General features: G+C 53.7%; 2 protein-coding genes across 2 annotated transcripts in view; both read left to right on the top strand.

The window, feature by feature from the left end:
* Positions 1 to 18,471, top strand: part of LOC122381511 (mucin-1-like) — a 42,590-nt gene that overhangs the window by 22,751 nt on the left and 1,368 nt on the right. The window contains exon 3 of the mRNA XM_043365770.1: positions 12,489 to 12,707. Coding sequence (XP_043221705.1) covers positions 12,489 to 12,707 — 219 coding nt within the window. The remainder of the gene's footprint in view (positions 1 to 12,488; positions 12,708 to 18,471) is intronic.
* Positions 5,718 to 8,533, top strand: LOC122381507 (iduronate 2-sulfatase-like). Its single transcript, XM_043365753.1, has one exon. It carries the CDS (start codon positions 5,738 to 5,740, stop codon positions 7,601 to 7,603), a length of 1,866 nt encoding a protein of 621 aa, XP_043221688.1. The 5' UTR covers positions 5,718 to 5,737; the 3' UTR covers positions 7,604 to 8,533.

Genomic DNA, 18,471 nt, shown 5'->3' with positions numbered 1-18,471 from the left:
AAATGGTGGTTTCTGAGCCTGGCCGCAAACTTGGCTATCTCAACTCAAAACTAATGTTAAGGTGGGAGGGTCCCTTTAATCCAATGCATACCTCCGGACGGCCGGAGCTTCAATGCTGACGTTACCACTGCCCTCGGGGATAATAGTCCCGCCAATCCTGGGGCACACCATTCAGAGGTACATACTGCATCCTCGCCCTTATAACGTTTTAATCGCGTCGTGATTGGAAAAAGCTAGGCCACTTATGGCCTGCTTTGGGTCGCCCCTGGCCCTCCAGCTCGTCTTCGGGAAGGTCACTTCGCTGAAAACCGTACGTCTTGTGCCGCAAATTTTACCCGATTTTTTTTTTATTTCACAACTTGCGTTGTTCTCTGCTTGGCTACGCCAATCACTTGGTGAAACTTTATTTGCCGCTCACTTATTTAACTGATGAAAATGTTTGAGCGTGGTGGATATTTTACGAGAAAGTCCCCGGGCCCCGATCCATCCTGTTTTATGCCTGAGCCTTTGACGATTTTCCGCATGCAGCTAGCGGAAATTAAAAAGCGTGTCGCTGAGGTTTTATTGTCTCGTGTTAATGTCACTCCCTCTAACCATACAAGTTCGCACCGGGTCGGTGCCCTCTGAAAAGCGCTGTTCGCCGCCGGAGATTAGGGCTAAACCTGCCGGATTCGCGGGTCAAAAGACCAGTGCTTAGTGCCGAGACGGGTCAGCTTTTCTGCAGAAGACCCATGTCTCAACGACGGCAACAAGATGCTTTCTTTAGATAGCCAGAGTTACGGACAAGAACACACATTCCATGTCATCCCTATTGCCTACAGTATACCGTGCTGCTGAAGGATAGTATCTTTTTCTTTATGAAAAAACTTCTTTTGCATAGTTTTTTTTTTGAATTCGGAAGATCGGATGACGCTAGCTCATGAAATATGAACGGCTTGTTTGTTTATTGGGGCTTTTAGGGCGCGCCGACTCGGGCGACTTCTAAGGTCATTTTGCGCCGGTATAAACGTTTTAAACGTTTTAACCCTCGCCCTGGCAGGGCATTTTTCATAACACGGCCTGGCAGGGGGGGGGGGGTCGATGCGACCCCCCCCCTCGCGATTGGCTCCTATGGCACCTAGAAACACCAAATTCGGTAGGTAGGTGGGCCCCCTGGAGTTCTCGCCCCTGTGCAAATTTGGTTGCTCTAGGTCAATATTTAGGGGGGTTTTGGGGGGTATAAATGTAAAAATTTCGCTAAAAACAGGTCAAAAGTTTTTCGCTTATAACTTTTGATCTAATTAAGATAGAGCAAAAAGAAAAGCACCAGTGAGCTCAGCACGTCAAGGCGCGTCGAATGATATACTTTTTAGCTTGCTTAAGTGTACTTAAAGTTTTTCTTAAATTTTAAGTAAGCTTAAATTAATAAATTAAGTTAAAGCTAACCAAATTGCATCATATCGCATATCATTCGATTTGGCTGATCACCAGGAACATAATGGTACCATTTTTTAAGCTCTAGCGTCATTATTAGTCAGGGGAAGGAGGCCCAATTTTGGGCCGAATAACGCAAAATTGGGTAGAGCTTAGCAAAGGGTGGTTTCTGGGACAAAAATGACCGCTGAACCCGAATCTGACCGGTGCGCACCTCTAACTAATGTTGCACCACTTCCAGAGCACGTGCAACTGCGTGGCTCATCTTTTTTGGAGAATGGTACCTTTTTAATGAATTGCAGTGTAACGTCATTGATGTTTGAGATATTGTTTTGAGATTTTGTCCCTGTGCTAAAAACACATGGCGTAATTGAAAGCTGAAGTTTTGCAATGTTCGGGCAACCGATGACGTCACTGTGACGTAATTTACCTATAAATGAGTTGAAAAAGTCGTCTTGCCCTTAAAGCATTTAACTTTATTCCCGTCGTATGCAAATCAGAGAAGGGAAAATAATCAAACATGATCTATGAACATTTCTGAGTCGGATTATGCTAAAATCGTTTTTGTAGAGGTACATGTGAGTCACGTTGAGAACGTGACAATCCAAGTCACCACCTGACAGATTTGGTCAAACTGGATGAAGTAGTACAGCAGATTGATAAATCACGTGAAACCGGATATTTTTATATCATTTTTACCGTGTTCTGGCGCTGCGACGGCATTTAAATCAGAATGCTGTTGGCGTTGAATTGACTAAATATCGTTCCTTTGGTCTTATTTATAGTTCAAATTGTATATTTTTTATCTATTTCAAGTAAATATCCATTCCTATGAATAACGGAAAGTCAGCGTGGGTTCAGCCTAGTCGTTACGCGCGTTTGGGTAGCGATAAAAAAATGACGTCAAACGTCATTTGACCTCAGTTGACCTCATTTGACCTGACCCATGGATAAGTACACCAAACAAAGAAGTACCAAGTGACCTGCTGTTGAGAACTGTGGTTTCGAAGCACAAAAGTGATAGAACGAAGCGGATATCTCCAGTATTTTCCGAATTTAGTATTTTCCCATAGGCTTAACATTACGACGTAATGACCTTTAACTGACCTCAGGTCAGTGACCTCAAAAAACCCGAACTATATGTTATACAACTCGGTGAACTTAGCACATCCTGAAAGTTTGAAGGAAATCAGTGCAAAACTGTGAGTTGGACAGGTGCAAAAAGAAATTTGAAATTTGACCATGACCTTGTACCGGTTTTTCTGACCTGGTGACCTGACCTAAGGTCACCCGGACCTGAAATTTTCAGGTCATATGTAAAAAGGTTGCCCCATAGGCTGTGCCAGATTTGGCGGCGCTGCGCGCCGCCGTTTTTACGGTATCTTCGAAAAACCTTAGGGGGGGTCGCATCGACCCCCCCCCTGCCAGGGCGAGGGTTAAAAAGGGATAAGCACGGATTAACAGGTCGGTGAACTCAAGGCATGGCGCGAGCCTCTCGTCATCAGCTAAATTTAAGAATGAGTCGTAGCTCCGCAGTCGACTAATTTATCGAATTTATCGATCGGCGCAAACGGTGACGGCGCCGAGTCACGACCTGTGAGTCACCTGCAGCGCACTTGGCTGCTGCCAATCGCCCGTCGCCAACTCACGGTCATACTGCGATCACTTGCGTGCGTGCGCGGCGCCGAGCGGTGACATTTGCGGGGAGCTGCTGCGCCGCGACCGTCCCGATTGAGACGTGTCGCGCCGAGCGGCGGTGTCGGGCTACAGCTCAGGGCGGTGTCGAGTGCGCTGGTGCGTGCCCGCACCCCGGGCAGCCTGTTTACCGACCTAGTCTGACCTTTTTGCCGGCCGTCAGAGGTGACACTGGTGGGGGGGGGAGGGGCACTGGACGCGTTCGTGCCAGCCGACGTCAAATGACACCCGGACGTTTTTCAGTCGGGTGGCCAACCCAACGTCAATAACAAACTGGGAGCTGTATTCCAATGTTTATGTGCCTCTCGCAATGGCAATGTTGAAGCTGTAATTGCTCGTCTAGCTAGCCGAGCCGTAGTAGAACAGTACCATTATCGCTTGATCGATCACCCCGGGCGTAACTACTTTATACTTATATAGGTACAGACAGATGCTGGCTATGTCAGTTCATCTGCGGTAAATGTTGGTGCCTGGCTGGCCGATCGCTAGTGAAGTGTCACTGCCGCCGATGACGATGTGCGCCGAGCTCCCAAAAGATACCAGTGTGCTCAGATTTCTAGTCACCATCATCGGCTCGACACCACCTAGCGTTGAAACGATTAACTAAAGCTTCAGAAGTTGAGTTCATGTGAGAAGCCGTAGGTACGTGTTTTTCCTATGCCAATGCGTGGTCTGTTGCAAAGGTTTAGCGTTTTGAATTAATGTGTCTCTTCACGTAAATTTCACCCTCATTCAATCAAAAGCCTGCTTACTGCAAGAAACTCAGATTATTTATCAAAAATCAATGACCACCCTCTCACCTTCACGGACGTGCCGTTTGGGTCTGGATGCTGCTGCCCTCTGGCAGTGAGTTACTCTACTATTTGTCTGCTACATTTACCGCTAGGTTCATTTATTTTGTTTGCGAGATCAATGTCGACCAGTTGCTGTTGCTGACATGTGCTATTAAAAAATTGTGAATAGATTCGAGGAGATAAATGAAGCTCGATATTTTCGATTTCACTTAATTTTAACCATTTTTTATGATTTTTTCTCAAATGAATGAAAATGGCGCAGATAGGACGTAACATGCGCATGCCAATTTCCGCTTGAGATAAAGGCGGGGCCTGGCGAAAAGTTGATTTTCAATTTGGGAGAAGTGGAGGGGCGTCCCTGCGCATAGAATTACCGACGCATAGTTTTTGGGCGACCAGCTCTGCAGGGATCAGCAAAATTTATCAGGTTAGTACTGTCCTTTGTACTATGCAGAACTCGGCCTGGGCATAGATGTCTTTTATATCTATGGGGCTGGGGATCAGGAATGGGCAAGGAATGGAATGAAGCTGAGACGGTGTGCGGCACTGAACTGTGTGCGGTGATGAGCTGAAGGATATAACATATTGTAGTTACACTCAGTTCCGTTTTGTTTTGAATGCTTTTGATAATCCTGCCAGATGATTTGTCTACATCCTTTTCTCTTACAAAATGAATATATTTCGGACACTGTCCTTCTTCAGTTCAGAATTGCAAATTGATTAATTTTGGAACCTTTTGCATTTCACAATCATTGAACATAAGGTTATATTTGAAAACATCCTTTTCTCTATTTAACTGAGCATTTAGTCGCAGCCTGGCATAATGCATATTCAGCGTATTGGCTTGGGGACTGGGTAGTCTCAACTGTCGAGTCAAATGGCTATTTAAATGTTATTCTCCATGCACAGGGAGTGTGCTGATAATATTGGTATCAACCTGACTGTTGTAAGAAATTATATTTTTATATTTTCTAGTAGGACACTTCAACTTGTGCAGTTGTGCACTTGACCATGAAACTCAAACTTGATAATTTTTAGTAGGTGACTTCTCATAATCATATGATGATGATAATCATATGCTAGAGCTGTGAGAGCAAAAGTGTATTTGTTGACTCAAAACTCAATGAGAATTATAGCGACAGGTGAGGAACCTATTATTAATTCATTGTATCACAATTTGAATTGATTAAATTTCTCTTCTGACATGTTTTAATTTGCCTGACTTAACTTGAACTTTAAGATCTGATGGTCAAGATCAGACAGTAAGCAAATTTACAAAACTCACAAAAGTCATCTGAGCTGAGACTTATTAGAAAGCCACATTATTCAGTAAGAAGAGATACCAGCTGCTGCTTACCTAGAAACTGCTCAAGAATAACATAACTGAAGAGGCAGTGGGGATGAGACTGGCTCACTGAGTTGCTGCTTCATCATTCATGGTATTTAGTGAACTTATCAGTTTACCCTTTGATTTAAGAAATGCTATCCTCATCCACAACCCATTTTGTAAGCTGTTTCTTTTTGTTGGTAACTCTTTCAGAGGAAAACAGCTCTCTCTTATAAGTTCTGACCACTTAACTGGCATGTAACCCAACTCTGTGAGAGTGATGCGCTCTAGTTGTGACATATTGCAAAACAGTCAATAATATCCAGGTCAGGCTGTATTTTCTCACCCCTTTATGCCGAAACAGATATTATCAGTTGCATGACAACCCAAAGCATATGCTATGCTCGGTTGAACCTGTGATCCTAAAAACCGTCACAAACTGTCTCCGAGGTGTGGCCCGGTGTGCTAACTGGCCCTCCTGGGGCGGCAGCGGCCCTGGCCTTGCGTCATGTCCGCCCCCGGGTCTCCGCGGGGCTCTCCGCCGGCCCTCCTGCGCGCCCTGTTGCTGGCGCTGGCCGTGTGCCCGCCGCTGTCGGCCGCGTGTCTGCCGCGCCGGAACGTGCTGCTGCTGCTGGTGGACGACCTGCGGCCGGCGCTGGGCTGCTACGGGGACGCGCTGGCCGTGACGCCCTCCGCCGACGCGCTGGCCGCCCAGAGCGCGCTCTTCACGGCGGCGTTCGCGCAGCAGGCGCTGTGCGCGCCGAGCCGCACCTCGCTGCTCACCTCGCGCCGGCCGCAGACTCTGCGACTGTTTGACACCGGCAGCTACTGGCGCTGGGCGGCCGGCAACTTCACCAGCCTGCCGCAGATGTTCCGCGAGCGGGGATACCACACCGCCGCCATGGGCAAGGTGTTTCACCCGGGCGTCGTGTCCAACCATAGCGACGACCAACCGTACAGCTGGAGCGAGCCGCCCTACCACCCGCCGGCGCAGCAGTTCAAAAACTGGCCCGTGTGCCTGGACGCGGACGGTGAGCTGCACGCTGACCTGTTCTGCCCGGTGGACCCACGCACTCAGCCGCTGCACACCTTGCCAGATATACAGACCGCCGAGCGTGCCGTCAGCTGGCTGAGGCAGCGCGCTGCTCCCGGAGCCTCCACAGACCCGTGGCTGCTGGCTGTCGGTCTGCACAAGCCGCACATTCCTCTCAAGATGCCGTTCGAGTACCTCAATCTGTACCCGCCGGAGTCTGTGCCGCCTCCGAGCTACTCGCACCGGCCTCCCGGACTGCCCGAGGTCGCCTGGAACCCATGGATGGACCTACGCCGGCGACACGACGTCGCTCAGCTCAACATCAGCTTCCCGTACGGCCCGATGCCCGAGCTTTTCGCCCGGTCGGTGCGTCAGGGATACTACGCGGCGGTGTCGTACGCTGACGACCTGCTGGGCAGAGTGCTGGCCGCGCTGGCAGACTCGGGACAGGCGGCGAGGACGGTGGTACTGCTGGCCGGCGACCACGGCTGGGCGCTGGGCGAACGTGGGGAGTGGGCCAAGTACAGTACCTCGGAGGACGCCACGCGCACACTGCTGCTGCTACATCTGCCCGGCGAGACCGGGTCGCTGGAGGGGTTCAGACACGTCAGCCCGCTGAAGGCGGCCGGCCGGAGGAGGCAGCGGCGCGGGCCCAGCGCGGCCGTGGTGGTCCGCTCGCCCGTCGAGCTCCTGGACGTGATGCCCACACTGACGGAGGCGGCGCTGAACGTCACACTGCCCCGGTGTCCGGCGGAGGGCAGCCAGCCGCAGCTGTGTACCGAGGGCCGCTCACTGCTGCCGCTGGTCCGCGGTATACACCGGCACGGACGGACACCGGCGCCGCGCGGACCTCACGAGCTGTACCGCCTAATCAACAGCACATCAGCCGGCGATTTGGAGCTCCAACTCTTGACTAACCGCGTACCTAACGCCGCTCTCGGCTCCCCCACCCGTCAGTCTCCAACTACCAGACCCTGCTCGGGTCTGGTGGTGACCTTAGAAGGCGGCTCACCGTCCCGCCGTGCCGCCGCCTTCTCTCAGTACCCTCGTCCATCTGTCCTGCCACGGTCCGACTCTGACCAGCCACAGCTCCGCGATATTCGCGTCATGGGCTACTCTGTACGCACCCGACACCTGCGGTACACCGAGTGGGTCGCGTACGACCATGTGGCCCTGCGACCCCACTGGGACGACCTGTTCGCTAGGGAGCTGTACGACCACCGCGGCGATCCGCTCGAGGTGGAAAATGTGGCCGATGAGCCGGCGTGCCGACACATTGTGCGTGCCATGTCGCGACTCCTGCGCTCACAGGGGGTTGAGGTGGAGGGTGGCGGCGACTGAGGTGCTTTACTGAGGCAGACTGCACATTGCACAGTGCACAGTCTCCGGACCGCTGTGATGGTGATTGATGACCATAAATATTATTTGGTGGCAAAGACATGACATCACTCATAGTTATAGCAAGCTATTTCTCTTTTTCCGTTGATTTACTATTGTTGTGAACGCCCACTAGTTGCAATGGTTATTGCTGCTTTCCTAGATATTTCATGGCAATACTCGATTATAAGGGGCAACACATAGTGCACAGTGCTCTTTGGTTTCACAAATTATGTAAGGACCTGTATCCAATGCGTTAACAGCCAAGCCAATGTCTCACTACCAAGGCTAATATCAGCGCCTTGGTCAATGACCATGCAAAGGCTCATGCTCCATGTGTACCCGAGGGACCCGGCAGTCGGACCATTACGGTGATTATACTAACTGGACTGGTATCACGCTCATTTACGTGACTCGCGCAGAATGGACCTTTACCTTCACATGAGGCCCGCTGAACTGAGCTTTGGGCTCGGGAGTCGTGTTCTTGAAAAATCGGTATTGAACAGCATTTAGGGATGGTAACTTTTTTTGTGTAAGTCTAAGGGCAGCAATTATGTATTTGCGCTACGAGTATTTTCTTGCATCATTTACTAATGTGACTGGAATCAAATCAATTTGGAAAAAATTTGGCGATTAGGCATGCTGTTCACTTCGGCCAGAACATTTTAAACACGACCCTCTATCCGGAACACGGGCCCGTATTCCGCGGTGCCCCGTCGCCCGGTCGTGTCGGCGATGTTTGCCTGGCCGGTTTGTTTGTCCAGGCATACGTCGCCTGCCCGGGTCGGCCGGTATTATCGCTTACATGGCTGGTCTGCTCTGGCGGTTTGACGTGTGCAAATATACGGCCCACAGTGGACCGCACCCTGGGAGGTCCCGAGCTGAGGAGAATCGGGTCACGGAGGGAGGGGAGGTGCTGAATGGTGACGACCTCTGCTCCCTGTGCAGTGAGCTGGGCACCGCGCGAACTGGGTGAGTCTTTGCTGGCGGGTTAGGTAGACCAGCCTCTGGCCTCCGTCCTGGTCTGCTGTCGCTGTGCTGTCGCTGTGTTTGTTTCTCGTCGGAAACGCTGATTATCTCTGCAGTCCGGATTCCTGTCACCCAAAGCATCATCATCATCTTCATAATTATCATTAGCGGCGAGAAAATTCACCGGCTGATGTTGATCGTACGAGAAGTCGCGTTTTTCCGCCTGCCTCATTTGTGTGCCGCACTGTGCGATCATTCTGCGATAGCTGAGACATGTTGGAAAGGTTCCGGGCCGCTCGGTCCCAGCCGCCACAGCTGTGCACCATTCACAGTGCACGTGTGCACGGCGTCGAGTCACTGTGCAAGTGTGCACTGTGCGCCGAAAATGTGCGGGATGCGTGAGGGCTGTTCTGTTCCGTGCAGCGGCGTCAACGGCAATAATTCGAGGGCAGTCATTGACTTAAACTGAATAAAACCCCTTCCGTTTCGCTATTCGACCTTACTCCACCACCACTACCGTCTCCGGAGGGCCATTGTTGGTGTTCATCCGTGCCTGCTCCGCAGCACGACTGTTTGCTGACTGGTGGACCGGCAGTCACCGTTAACGGTGTTTTCGGCGTTGTAGGTCGTATGGGCACTGTTTTTTACTGCAGAATGTTCGTCCATTCTGAAGTAAGAGCCCCAGAAGGGTTTCTGTGAGATATTGGTCCCTCTCCGCCGCTACTACACGCCTTCATTCTCTGACAAACGGCGTCGGACGGTCAGGCGATGCGGTTCTCTTGTCACCGGTGAGCGGTCATTAATACGGCTGCCTGGAGTTGCAGTTGCGTGGGCCGTGTTTTGTTGGAGAGACGGCAATGAATGACCTCGTGACGCAGTGTCGTGTCGGCAGGACGGGTCACTTTTGAACGTAATAGGCCGTGGCCACTGAAAACAAACGCAGAGTGGAGCTCAGGACTGTGTAATTTGCAGCTCACACACTAGGCAGAGCTGCGTGGGCAAACGTTGACTTCTTTCCTGAAGGTGCTTTCGGGGATTTTTTCGTCATCAAATCGCTCTCGTCTCAGCGTCGCAGTTCCGTATTCGTGTTTCGTGCATAGTCTCATTCTCCATGTTTCGCCGCGTCCCCTGAGGGCGGGGCCAGTGCCACTGACATTTCGACTGCTCGTCTCTCGGCTCGCTCAGCGGCGCTCGGAGCGTAAACGTCGCTCGCGCCGCCGCCGCCGCCGCCGCCGCCGTCCGTCGGCGCCCGCTGATGGTATATTTAGGCGGCGGCGGCGGCGGCGGCGCAGTGTCCATGACCCGCGATTTGCGCCGCCCAAACTGAGCCTCGGGGGCCCTACCGACACAGTCTCGGTGCCGGCCGTGCTGAGTCGACCGGCTGTGGGCGGCTCTGACCCAACCGGTGCAGGAGAGAGACGAGAGGCAGTCGGAGATCCCGCGGTACCGCGGTGCTAGTGACGTGTCCCTTGACCCACTGACGTCATCGTCAGGAGGCCGCCGCGCCTGGAGCTCTGCCCGGGCAAATAAACACTGCCGCGCCCGCAAGGTCGGCCGTGCTGACACGACGTCCCCGCGGCCCGGCCGGTCCGCCTGACCCGCCCCCCGCCCCGCCGGCCGGCCGACCCGGGTCCGGCCAGACACCCCGCGGCGGCGGCCGACAGTCGCCCGGAGCCAGTCGTCGCTGACGACGATCGGCGGCCGTCGGAGGGGCGCGGCGGATCACGGCGGGTCGACAGGGGTGTCCGCCGTCCGGGACAGCACCTTCGTGACGTCGTGAAGTGTCCGTGCGCCTGGTGGCGTCGTAACTCGTGAGATTGTGAACAGTGATAACCGGTAGGCGGGCCATAAGCTGATAGCAGAGTCGAGGTGCCAACGGTAGCTCGATCGCTGCTCAGTGCCGTGGGTGACTGAGTCTCGTACTCACGACTCTGGCGATCAGCTCACTAAGCGGACTCGAAACTCCTCTACGCCCTGGACTCCAGCCACTCGAGTGGCCACTGGACTGCAGGGCTGCCTGTGGATCCCCGAAGCTCGCCCCTTCGCTCCGTATCGTGCTTAGACCCGTCAGTGCGCGGCGTGCCGAGGTAGCGCGTGGATCCGGCCGAGGGAGGCGGAGTCGTGTCGCTGCTGCCGCCGACAGCGACGGCATCCATGATCACCGAGTGAGTTCAAGGGTTCTGAGGTTCTGGAGCTCTTGTGGTGCTGAGAGGGGCGTGGTCAGTGGGATCGAGGTGTTGGGTCGAAGGTAGCGGTGAGTTAGGCTATTGGTGCTGAAGATAGCTGGAATCCAGGGACTATGGGATGCGAGAGTCTTGGCCATATGTTTCTAGAGGCGTGTTTTTGGGTCATTGAAGCTGAGAGGGTGAGAGACGAGGTTGGTGGCATCGATGGACATTGAGCATGATGAGGGGAGCCAGCGACGGGTCAGTGGTACCGAAGGACGGGACCAGCGATGGAAAGGGCGCGGTCACTGGTCAGTATGATCGATGGGCGTGGTCACTAATCAATGGACGGATGGGGCGTGGTCGGTTCCACATCATCATATGTTGTCATTTGTTATCGATGAGGCATCACCGATGGTGTTGTCAGTAACGCAGTAGGGGGAAGGCGTGGCCAGGGGCAGACTGGGGGTGTGATACATGTGTGCGCTTTGTATCCCTTCACGCGGTCAAAAAGCTGCTGGGGACTGGGAAGATAGATAGTTCTAAACATTTTTTAAAAGGATTATTTGTTTCCATCTGTCATGCGCTTCGTGGTTATGAATCTTCTTTGTTCCGAACGAAAGCCATCCCTCCCTTTTATGCCGCAGTCGTGCTCCGGCATACAGTTGCTCTCCAGCTCGCTTTACGACCCATGCATTGTGTTTTGCGATAAACGTCCCACTCCGCATTTCTTTACGATGTCCATTGTTCCACGAGCGCTTAACTTTGAGCAGTAGATCAGTTATCTCAATGCTCACGTCACGGAAGAGTGCTATTAGTCTCATGGCATCTAAATAATTTGAATTTGATATTTAAATTACTAAAGATAGCGCTGCAAATATACGATCTCTTATTTTCCGGGAAGGACTCGCTTCTAACTATAGCGGTCATACAAACGCTACGACCGCTATCTGTTGATACGGTAGAACTAAATATTGGATCCGCAGTCCGCACCCATCGCCACCCGGCACCCGACCTGTAGCCTTTCTCATACACATTTTTTACTATTACATTTTACTACACAAAGCTTTATGAGAAAGGCTACTGACCTCACAGTCTGCGCTGCTTCCTCCAACGTGGCTGCTTTAGTGACTTCGGGTGCCTTCCGACCGGCCGCCGCGGCTCGCTTCTCTCTGAACAGACCGTAATTTTCAGCTGAAGTGGAAGGGAGAGAGCCGCTGAGCCGATATTGAAAGAAACCGTAGCTCGCCGGCTGCCACTGATGATAGTTTAACGGTAAATTGCCAAGGGAGGGAAGATGAATTCGCCATCTGCGGCTTCTTTGCAGGATATCGTCACTTTATTCGATGATTTCCGCTAGGCCCGGTGATTATTTTCCCATCTGCCTTTCTCTCATTTCAATCTAGCCCCCTCTTATCCTCTTTCTCTTAATCACCTCTCCCCTCCACTCTGCCTTCTCCCTTTCCCGACCTTCCTGTCCGATCACTTTTGTTACGCTAACGCCCCAGCTCATCGTCATACAGCGTGCAATGATCTACCTCGCCTTTCCCCCTAAAGTAACCCCTAGGTATGGCGCTCTGTCCCCAACCCATCGGTCGATTCTCTCCCTGTGGCAGCTCTTATCCGATCTGACCCGCCGTTAACCCACCTTCGACCCACTCCCGGGTGACCGCTCACCCCAGCACACACTGACCGCCGCCCCCCTTTTCCGTCAGGCCGGAGGAGTCTGTCCCGCTGAAGGCCACCTCTCGCGTCCGTGTCACCTACTACGAGAGCAAGCGACCGCTCTCGGTGTCGGGATCGTCGTCAGAGGGCAGTGAGGTGTGCTCGGAGCGGCCCGCGAGCCGGCGGACCGCCCCCGCCCCCGCCGCCCCCGCCGCGGCCGCGGTCACCACCACTGTGTCCGAGATGCCCACCACTTATGTGGTGTCCAGGTGAGATTGATGAGTGATTAACAAAGGGGTATGGGCTGGACTTTCGGGATGGTGATGATTGTTTGTTGACGAGAAGTTTCTCACGGACATTTGTGAAGGGTGGCTGTTTTCGTTTATGCTCAACCTTATTTGTTCTTTTGTCCTTTTTGATCAAACGTTGAACGTGAAATATTCGTATTTATGAATTTTGTCGAGGCTTGTGGCCATCTGTGTGATCCCTTGCTATTCGTTTTTTTTTTCGGTAAGGAGCAATTTGGATAAGGTTGACCGTAAGATGTGCTTGGGTCATGTGGTGTCCCTCGGTCGCTTGTGTGACTTGTGTCGCTCGGTCGTTTGGTTTCTCTCGATCGCCCTATCTACGGTCCCATTCATCTTTGTGATACCGTTTTGTGAATTCGAATACCTCCGGCCGGACGCTGTTACTGCCCCCCCCCCCCCCCTCTCTAAGACTATCGCACCCAGTAAGGACTTTATCCGCCTTATCCCTCTCGTTCTCACTCGTCACCGACCCAGCCGCTCCCACTATCAGACTCTGTTTTTGCTGCCTGTCGGTGGTCGATAGCGGAACGTACAGCATTGGCGATAGCGGCGACCGACACCCGTGATTGTACCGGCGTATTGGTCGTGTCGTTTGATGGTGATAGGCTACCGGCTTATTCACGGTTGCAAACAATTTTTTGTCGTCTTGTGGGACTGATTCATTCGGGAGGCTTTTCAATCGTCTGCATTTTTATTGTTATTGATAACAGAAGATGGTGGAGCCTGAACTAGATTTGAAAGTCTCTGGACGTGGCTTGTCAAGTTCGTGTTGTTTTCACATGATTTAATGGACCATGTTGCTGGAAATCGGGAGAACATTTTCCGAGCATTGATGTGCAATGGTGTCAATCGTGCTGTCAATAAGCAGCTAACTACGTGGAAAATGTAATAGCTCAGACTCCATTTGTGTCCGTAACAAATTATCTCTGAAGGCCTGATTTTCAAGCTGCCACTTATCTCATCGGCGTCGGTCTCTATATAAATCCAGTGACGTCATCTGGCGGCCTAACGACGCGGTGATGTTTACGGAGTGGGAGCGGGTCCGCCCGCTGGGTGCGCCAGCCAACAAGTGTCAGACGGACCGCCCACGCGACCGACCCGTGCCCGCCGGTCGTCACACTCGTGACCTCTCCGTGACCGGCCGTGACCTGTCCGTAACCTTCGTGACCCGGACGTGACCTCTGGGACAGTTCCGCTATCTGGGACCGTTCCAAGGCCTCCGTGACCCGTCCTTGACCTGACCGTTACCGGTTCGTGATCTCCGTGACCTCTCAGTGATTCGCCGTGACCTTCATGATATGACATTGACTGCTCGTGACCCATCCGTGGCCATTCTGTGACCTATGTTGACCTTCGTAGTTCGTAGTTCGTATACTGTCCGTGACATGTCCAGTGTCCGTGTCCCTGTCCTATTGGTGCCAGCCCCGTGTTTCTCCGTGCACTCGGTCCCGCCCCCGTCAGACCCAGATGCCACCGCCGCCCCGTGCAGGTGACGGAGCGCCCCACTATACTGCAGGAGTAGGGCCGGGAGACGAGGTGGGGGCGGGCTGATCCCAGCGCGCCGTCAAGGGCGTCCTATCGATTTGTCTTGTGCGACGCGGCACCCGCCCCCGCCCCCGCCCCCGCCCGGGGGAGGCGGCCAATTGAAACTCGGCTCGTGCTGCCTGGATGGCACCGGACGGCGAGCGCCGGATGGGGGTGGTGGATGTCGAGCGGTGGATGGCCGAATTCCGAACTCCTGTCCTCAGCAGTGGGTGGTGGAGTAGATCCGTGTTGCCCTGCAGGTCGGTTGTCGTCGTTACCTTGGCGTTTCTGTTTGCTGGCACAGACACGGGTAGAGTTTGACCTTTGGTAACACGGATTGAGACGAGACACTGAAGGCATGCTGCCACGGACATGGAACATGAAATGCAGAACATGGAATACGGAATGCAGACTTCAACGACACGGAATCCGAAATGCGAGCGATGTTTTGTCGCTCGATATCCGTTTGTTGTATGGAACAGGAAGTGCTGCAATTCGAGTTCGTGTTTCGCCTTGCGATGTCGCGTTTTACAAGAATCTTAATAATGCAACCAGCATGGCATATGTCTCTGCTTCAATCTACGATCAACTATTCAGTTCAGTCATTAGCTGTTGCGGCATACATGTCAAGAATGTCGTCCATAGCATTTCATCCTTTAATAGGTTGGTACTTGGTAGTATGCGATTTGTGCTATTGCAGCGCTGAGGAAGGGGCGTTGCTGTGTTGCGAGTCTTGAGATGAGCGAATTGCGGCCGAGCACCTACTAACAGGCTGGCCTAGGCAGGCATGATTAGGCGCACTGACCCGTTCTGCCCGCTCTCCGCTTCATTTTGCTCGTGTCTGACTGTGGAGTGACGTGACCCGGTCAGTTCACGCCCAAACAGCAGGCCAACGAACAGACAGACAGACGGACATACGGACGGACGGATGAGCCGTCAAACTATCAAAGCAACACAAACGCTGACGGGTTAAATCAGGTCGGTGGTAAAAGTGGAAAAAGACAGCCGCTGCTGACATATGCTCCGCGGGAAGAGGTGCTCTGCCGTCATTATTGTTACCCAGCTGGCTGTTTGTCTCTCGGATGGAATCCTCGTGTACGGGCTGAGCGCCGGGTCTGGCGCGGCCGCCACCGCCGCCGGCTGGCGCGCGCACAGGTACCCTGCCATTGATTGCCAGCGGGCGGCGGCTGGGGTCGTCCGACAGTCGTACCTCCAGGACGGGCCGCGCCGCCGTGTGTGTGAAATTCGCCTGCTAGAACTCTAAACGGCGGAATGAGCCGCTCTCAGGGACTTACGCAGTGAGGTTTCATCCATTGGGCGTGTTGTGAGCGTGTGTAGTGGTCGGTGCTGGTGGAGGGGTTTTGTCGAGGTCTGTCCGCCGGTAGGACCGGAGTGAGGGCGCGGCCCGGGCTGCTGGATTATCCCCCGGCCGGCGGTCTCACAGTCGGTCATGGAGGCCCCGCTGAGGACCCGCTTTGTCGTGCCCGCCGAGACCAGACGGTAGGTGTGGGTTGTGTTTGATTATGTTTGGTTGCTGTTTTTGCTTCACTCTCTCCGCGGTGTTACTGAGATATTGAGGTATGCGATTTTTTAGATTTAGTTTTACTTCATTTTGCCCGTTTTTCAGTAATAACCTGTTTTTTAGACGTTGTCGTCATGTGTTTCTTGGCGTTAGCGACAGACGCAGCCGGCTCCCCAACGCGTCCGGCACGGCGCGTTCCTTCTGGTCCCGTGCCGCTCCGGTCGGAACTCGCCCCTACGCCAGCTGCCGGCCTGGGAACCTTCTGCGCCCGTCTGGGAACATAGCTCGGACTCCCAGGCCCGTGTGTCGGCCCGTGAGCCCGTAATGTGATCTGTGAGACCGCACCGTGGCTGGACGGTGCAATCTGTGGTGTGTCCTGAGGTGGCACGGTACGGCCGAGGGTCCGTGGGCTGGGCATCGGGCATTTGGAACGGACAATGCCGGAGGCCGCTTTTGTGGTTACGTTATGGATTGGTTGTAAAGCGGCTATCTTTCGGTTGTCGGTCAGTAACGACGATAACTTTTTTGCCATCAGTGGGGCCAACTTCGTTTATGAATTGATGACATAAATACCAAGACATCAATCTAGACTGATCGGAGTGCACTGAACTTCAGACCGAAGGGTCGTCTCGCGGCCGCTTCTGTAGCTGATGTACCGTCATATGATGTTCCTCCCACGCGGCGCCCGGGGCGGTGTCTCTGGGTCGGGTGAGGGGTCGCCAATGTCCGTGACCTCTGTCGACTGCCCCCCGCCCTCCCGCAGCGCTCGGGTCAGGGGTCGCCGATGTCCGTGACCTCTGTCCCCCTTCCAGCTGGCGGCCTGCCCCGGTCACAGAGACCGGTCAGATCCTGTTGCTGTTGGCCGCCCCCGGTCCGACCTCAGCACTCCAGCTGGCACACCGTGCGACCCCCTTGTGACGTCATAACGGTACCACCTGTGACGTCACTATGGTACTAGATGTGACATCAAATCGGTACCAAATCCAACACCATCTTGTCTGACATCACCGGCACCTGATCTGACGTTACTCCACTCCTCCTCGGTATTCAATGAGCATCAACATGATTGGATTGTCGCTTCCGCAGAGGGGTGATCTCGAGACTGAACTATTCTCTAGTAGTGGAGCTATACCGGTGGAGCTATACCGGTGCTGAAGCGCTACTCTTATTCGCCTGGCGCTGCTCTTTGCTCTTGCCCCCTTCCATTGACCTCTGTGTGCTAGTCTCAGCGTGGGTGTGAGAGGGGTTAGTGACGCCCGCCTATTGTTGTTGGCGCGTCTTACCCTGTCAGCGCGATGGGATCGGGCCCGGTGGCGCCAAACGCTGACAGTCACTGCGCCGCTGTCAGAACGCTGAACGCTGTTCGGGTGACAGTCGCCAGAAACGGGGGGGGGGGGAGTCAAGGGTGTGCGTCATCATTCAGGGTGACGCTGTGGTCGCTCATGTGTATCAGTATGCTACGCACCCTCCTACTGTTCTTTCAGCTTTCTTCGCAGCTGTTTCGACACAGGTACGACATGCGTATCTCATAAAGAATAACGTTCAATGATAGGGGCAACGGAGTACAAAATGTCGTGATGCCCTGGAAGAAAGAACATCTGTCACCTCTGTTGTCGGTGTCTTTTATCCATGAAGGCTTACAGGCCGATCGTGGTATGGATCTCCACGGGCGCTGTCGCCGCCGATGTTACCAGCGGCGGCGGCCGTCAGCACCACGCCCCACCCTGACCCACCCTGGCCCAGAGCTCTGTTTACTGAGTGGGGAGGGGCCGTTAGGCGCCGACCGATACTTGGCGAGCGCCTGGTAACGGCGAGGGAGAGAGAGGGGGCAGGGGAGCGTCGCCCACCGGGGGCTGTCAGTGGTAGGGGTGTCACTGGTTCATGACGCACTGATGGGCGCCTTCTCGACCCCTGCTGGCTGGTGTCCTCAGTCCCTCACGGCCGTTGTTTTAGTAAGCTGTTTATTTCCGAGTGATCAGTGAGACTACTTACTGTGACTCTGGCGCGGCTCGGTGATGACTCTGCGATGACTCACCGTCACCGACTCGCGCTGAGATCACCGGGCGACAGAGTCCGAGTCGCGGGATGGCGAGTCAGGCTGACTCTGGCCCGGTGCCGAGTCGCTGGCGGTGGCCCGAAGGGTGCGGCTTCCGGCCGTGGCCATCGGGGCTCCAACTGCGTTGCGGGGTCACGCCACTCTGTCGTGGGTCAGAGAGATCCTCATCGATACTCGGTGACCCATAATGAATATTGATAATCGTCTGAGCTTCAGAGGTGAAGCTCAGCTATGAATGTTCAGCCAGCTTGATGTGGGTGATGCAGGCGATTCGGGCGTCTAAGTTTTACAGTGTTACACACGTCATCCATGTCAGGGGATGCAAAGACTGTGTTGGCACCATGTGACCAACTGTTTCTCGTTCAGAGTCGGTGTGATGTGCACCGTGCATGGGGCTGTAGTGCTGCTGGCTATTGTCCAATGTCCACTGGGCCCGTGTTGTGCTGTGTGCGTTGACAACTGATCCATACTATCAGTGGCGTTTTGGTGGCGAATTATTGCGATCGGCAACGGTTGTGTCTGCCTCTTCTGGCTTGTGCTTACCTCCTACCGAAAAGTCTTAGTAAAAAAAATGGTTTGACACTGTGCGATCATGATTCTGGCCTTATGAATGATCTGACCCT

This window comes from Amphibalanus amphitrite, unplaced genomic scaffold (genome assembly GCF_019059575.1).
Source record: "Amphibalanus amphitrite isolate SeventyFive unplaced genomic scaffold, NRLGWU_Aamphi_draft 000121F_arrow, whole genome shotgun sequence".
NCBI classification, from domain to species: domain Eukaryota; kingdom Metazoa; phylum Arthropoda; class Thecostraca; order Balanomorpha; family Balanidae; genus Amphibalanus; species Amphibalanus amphitrite.
The sequence above is the reverse complement of the archived record's forward strand: the minus strand, read 5'-3'. Positions and strand labels throughout refer to the sequence as shown.

Bases quoted from the DNA above. Each gene is read 5' to 3' on its own strand.
- LOC122381507 (XM_043365753.1), top strand. From the start codon at position 5,738: ATGTCCGCCCCCGGGTCTCCGCGGGGCTCTCCGCCGGCCCTCCTGCGC.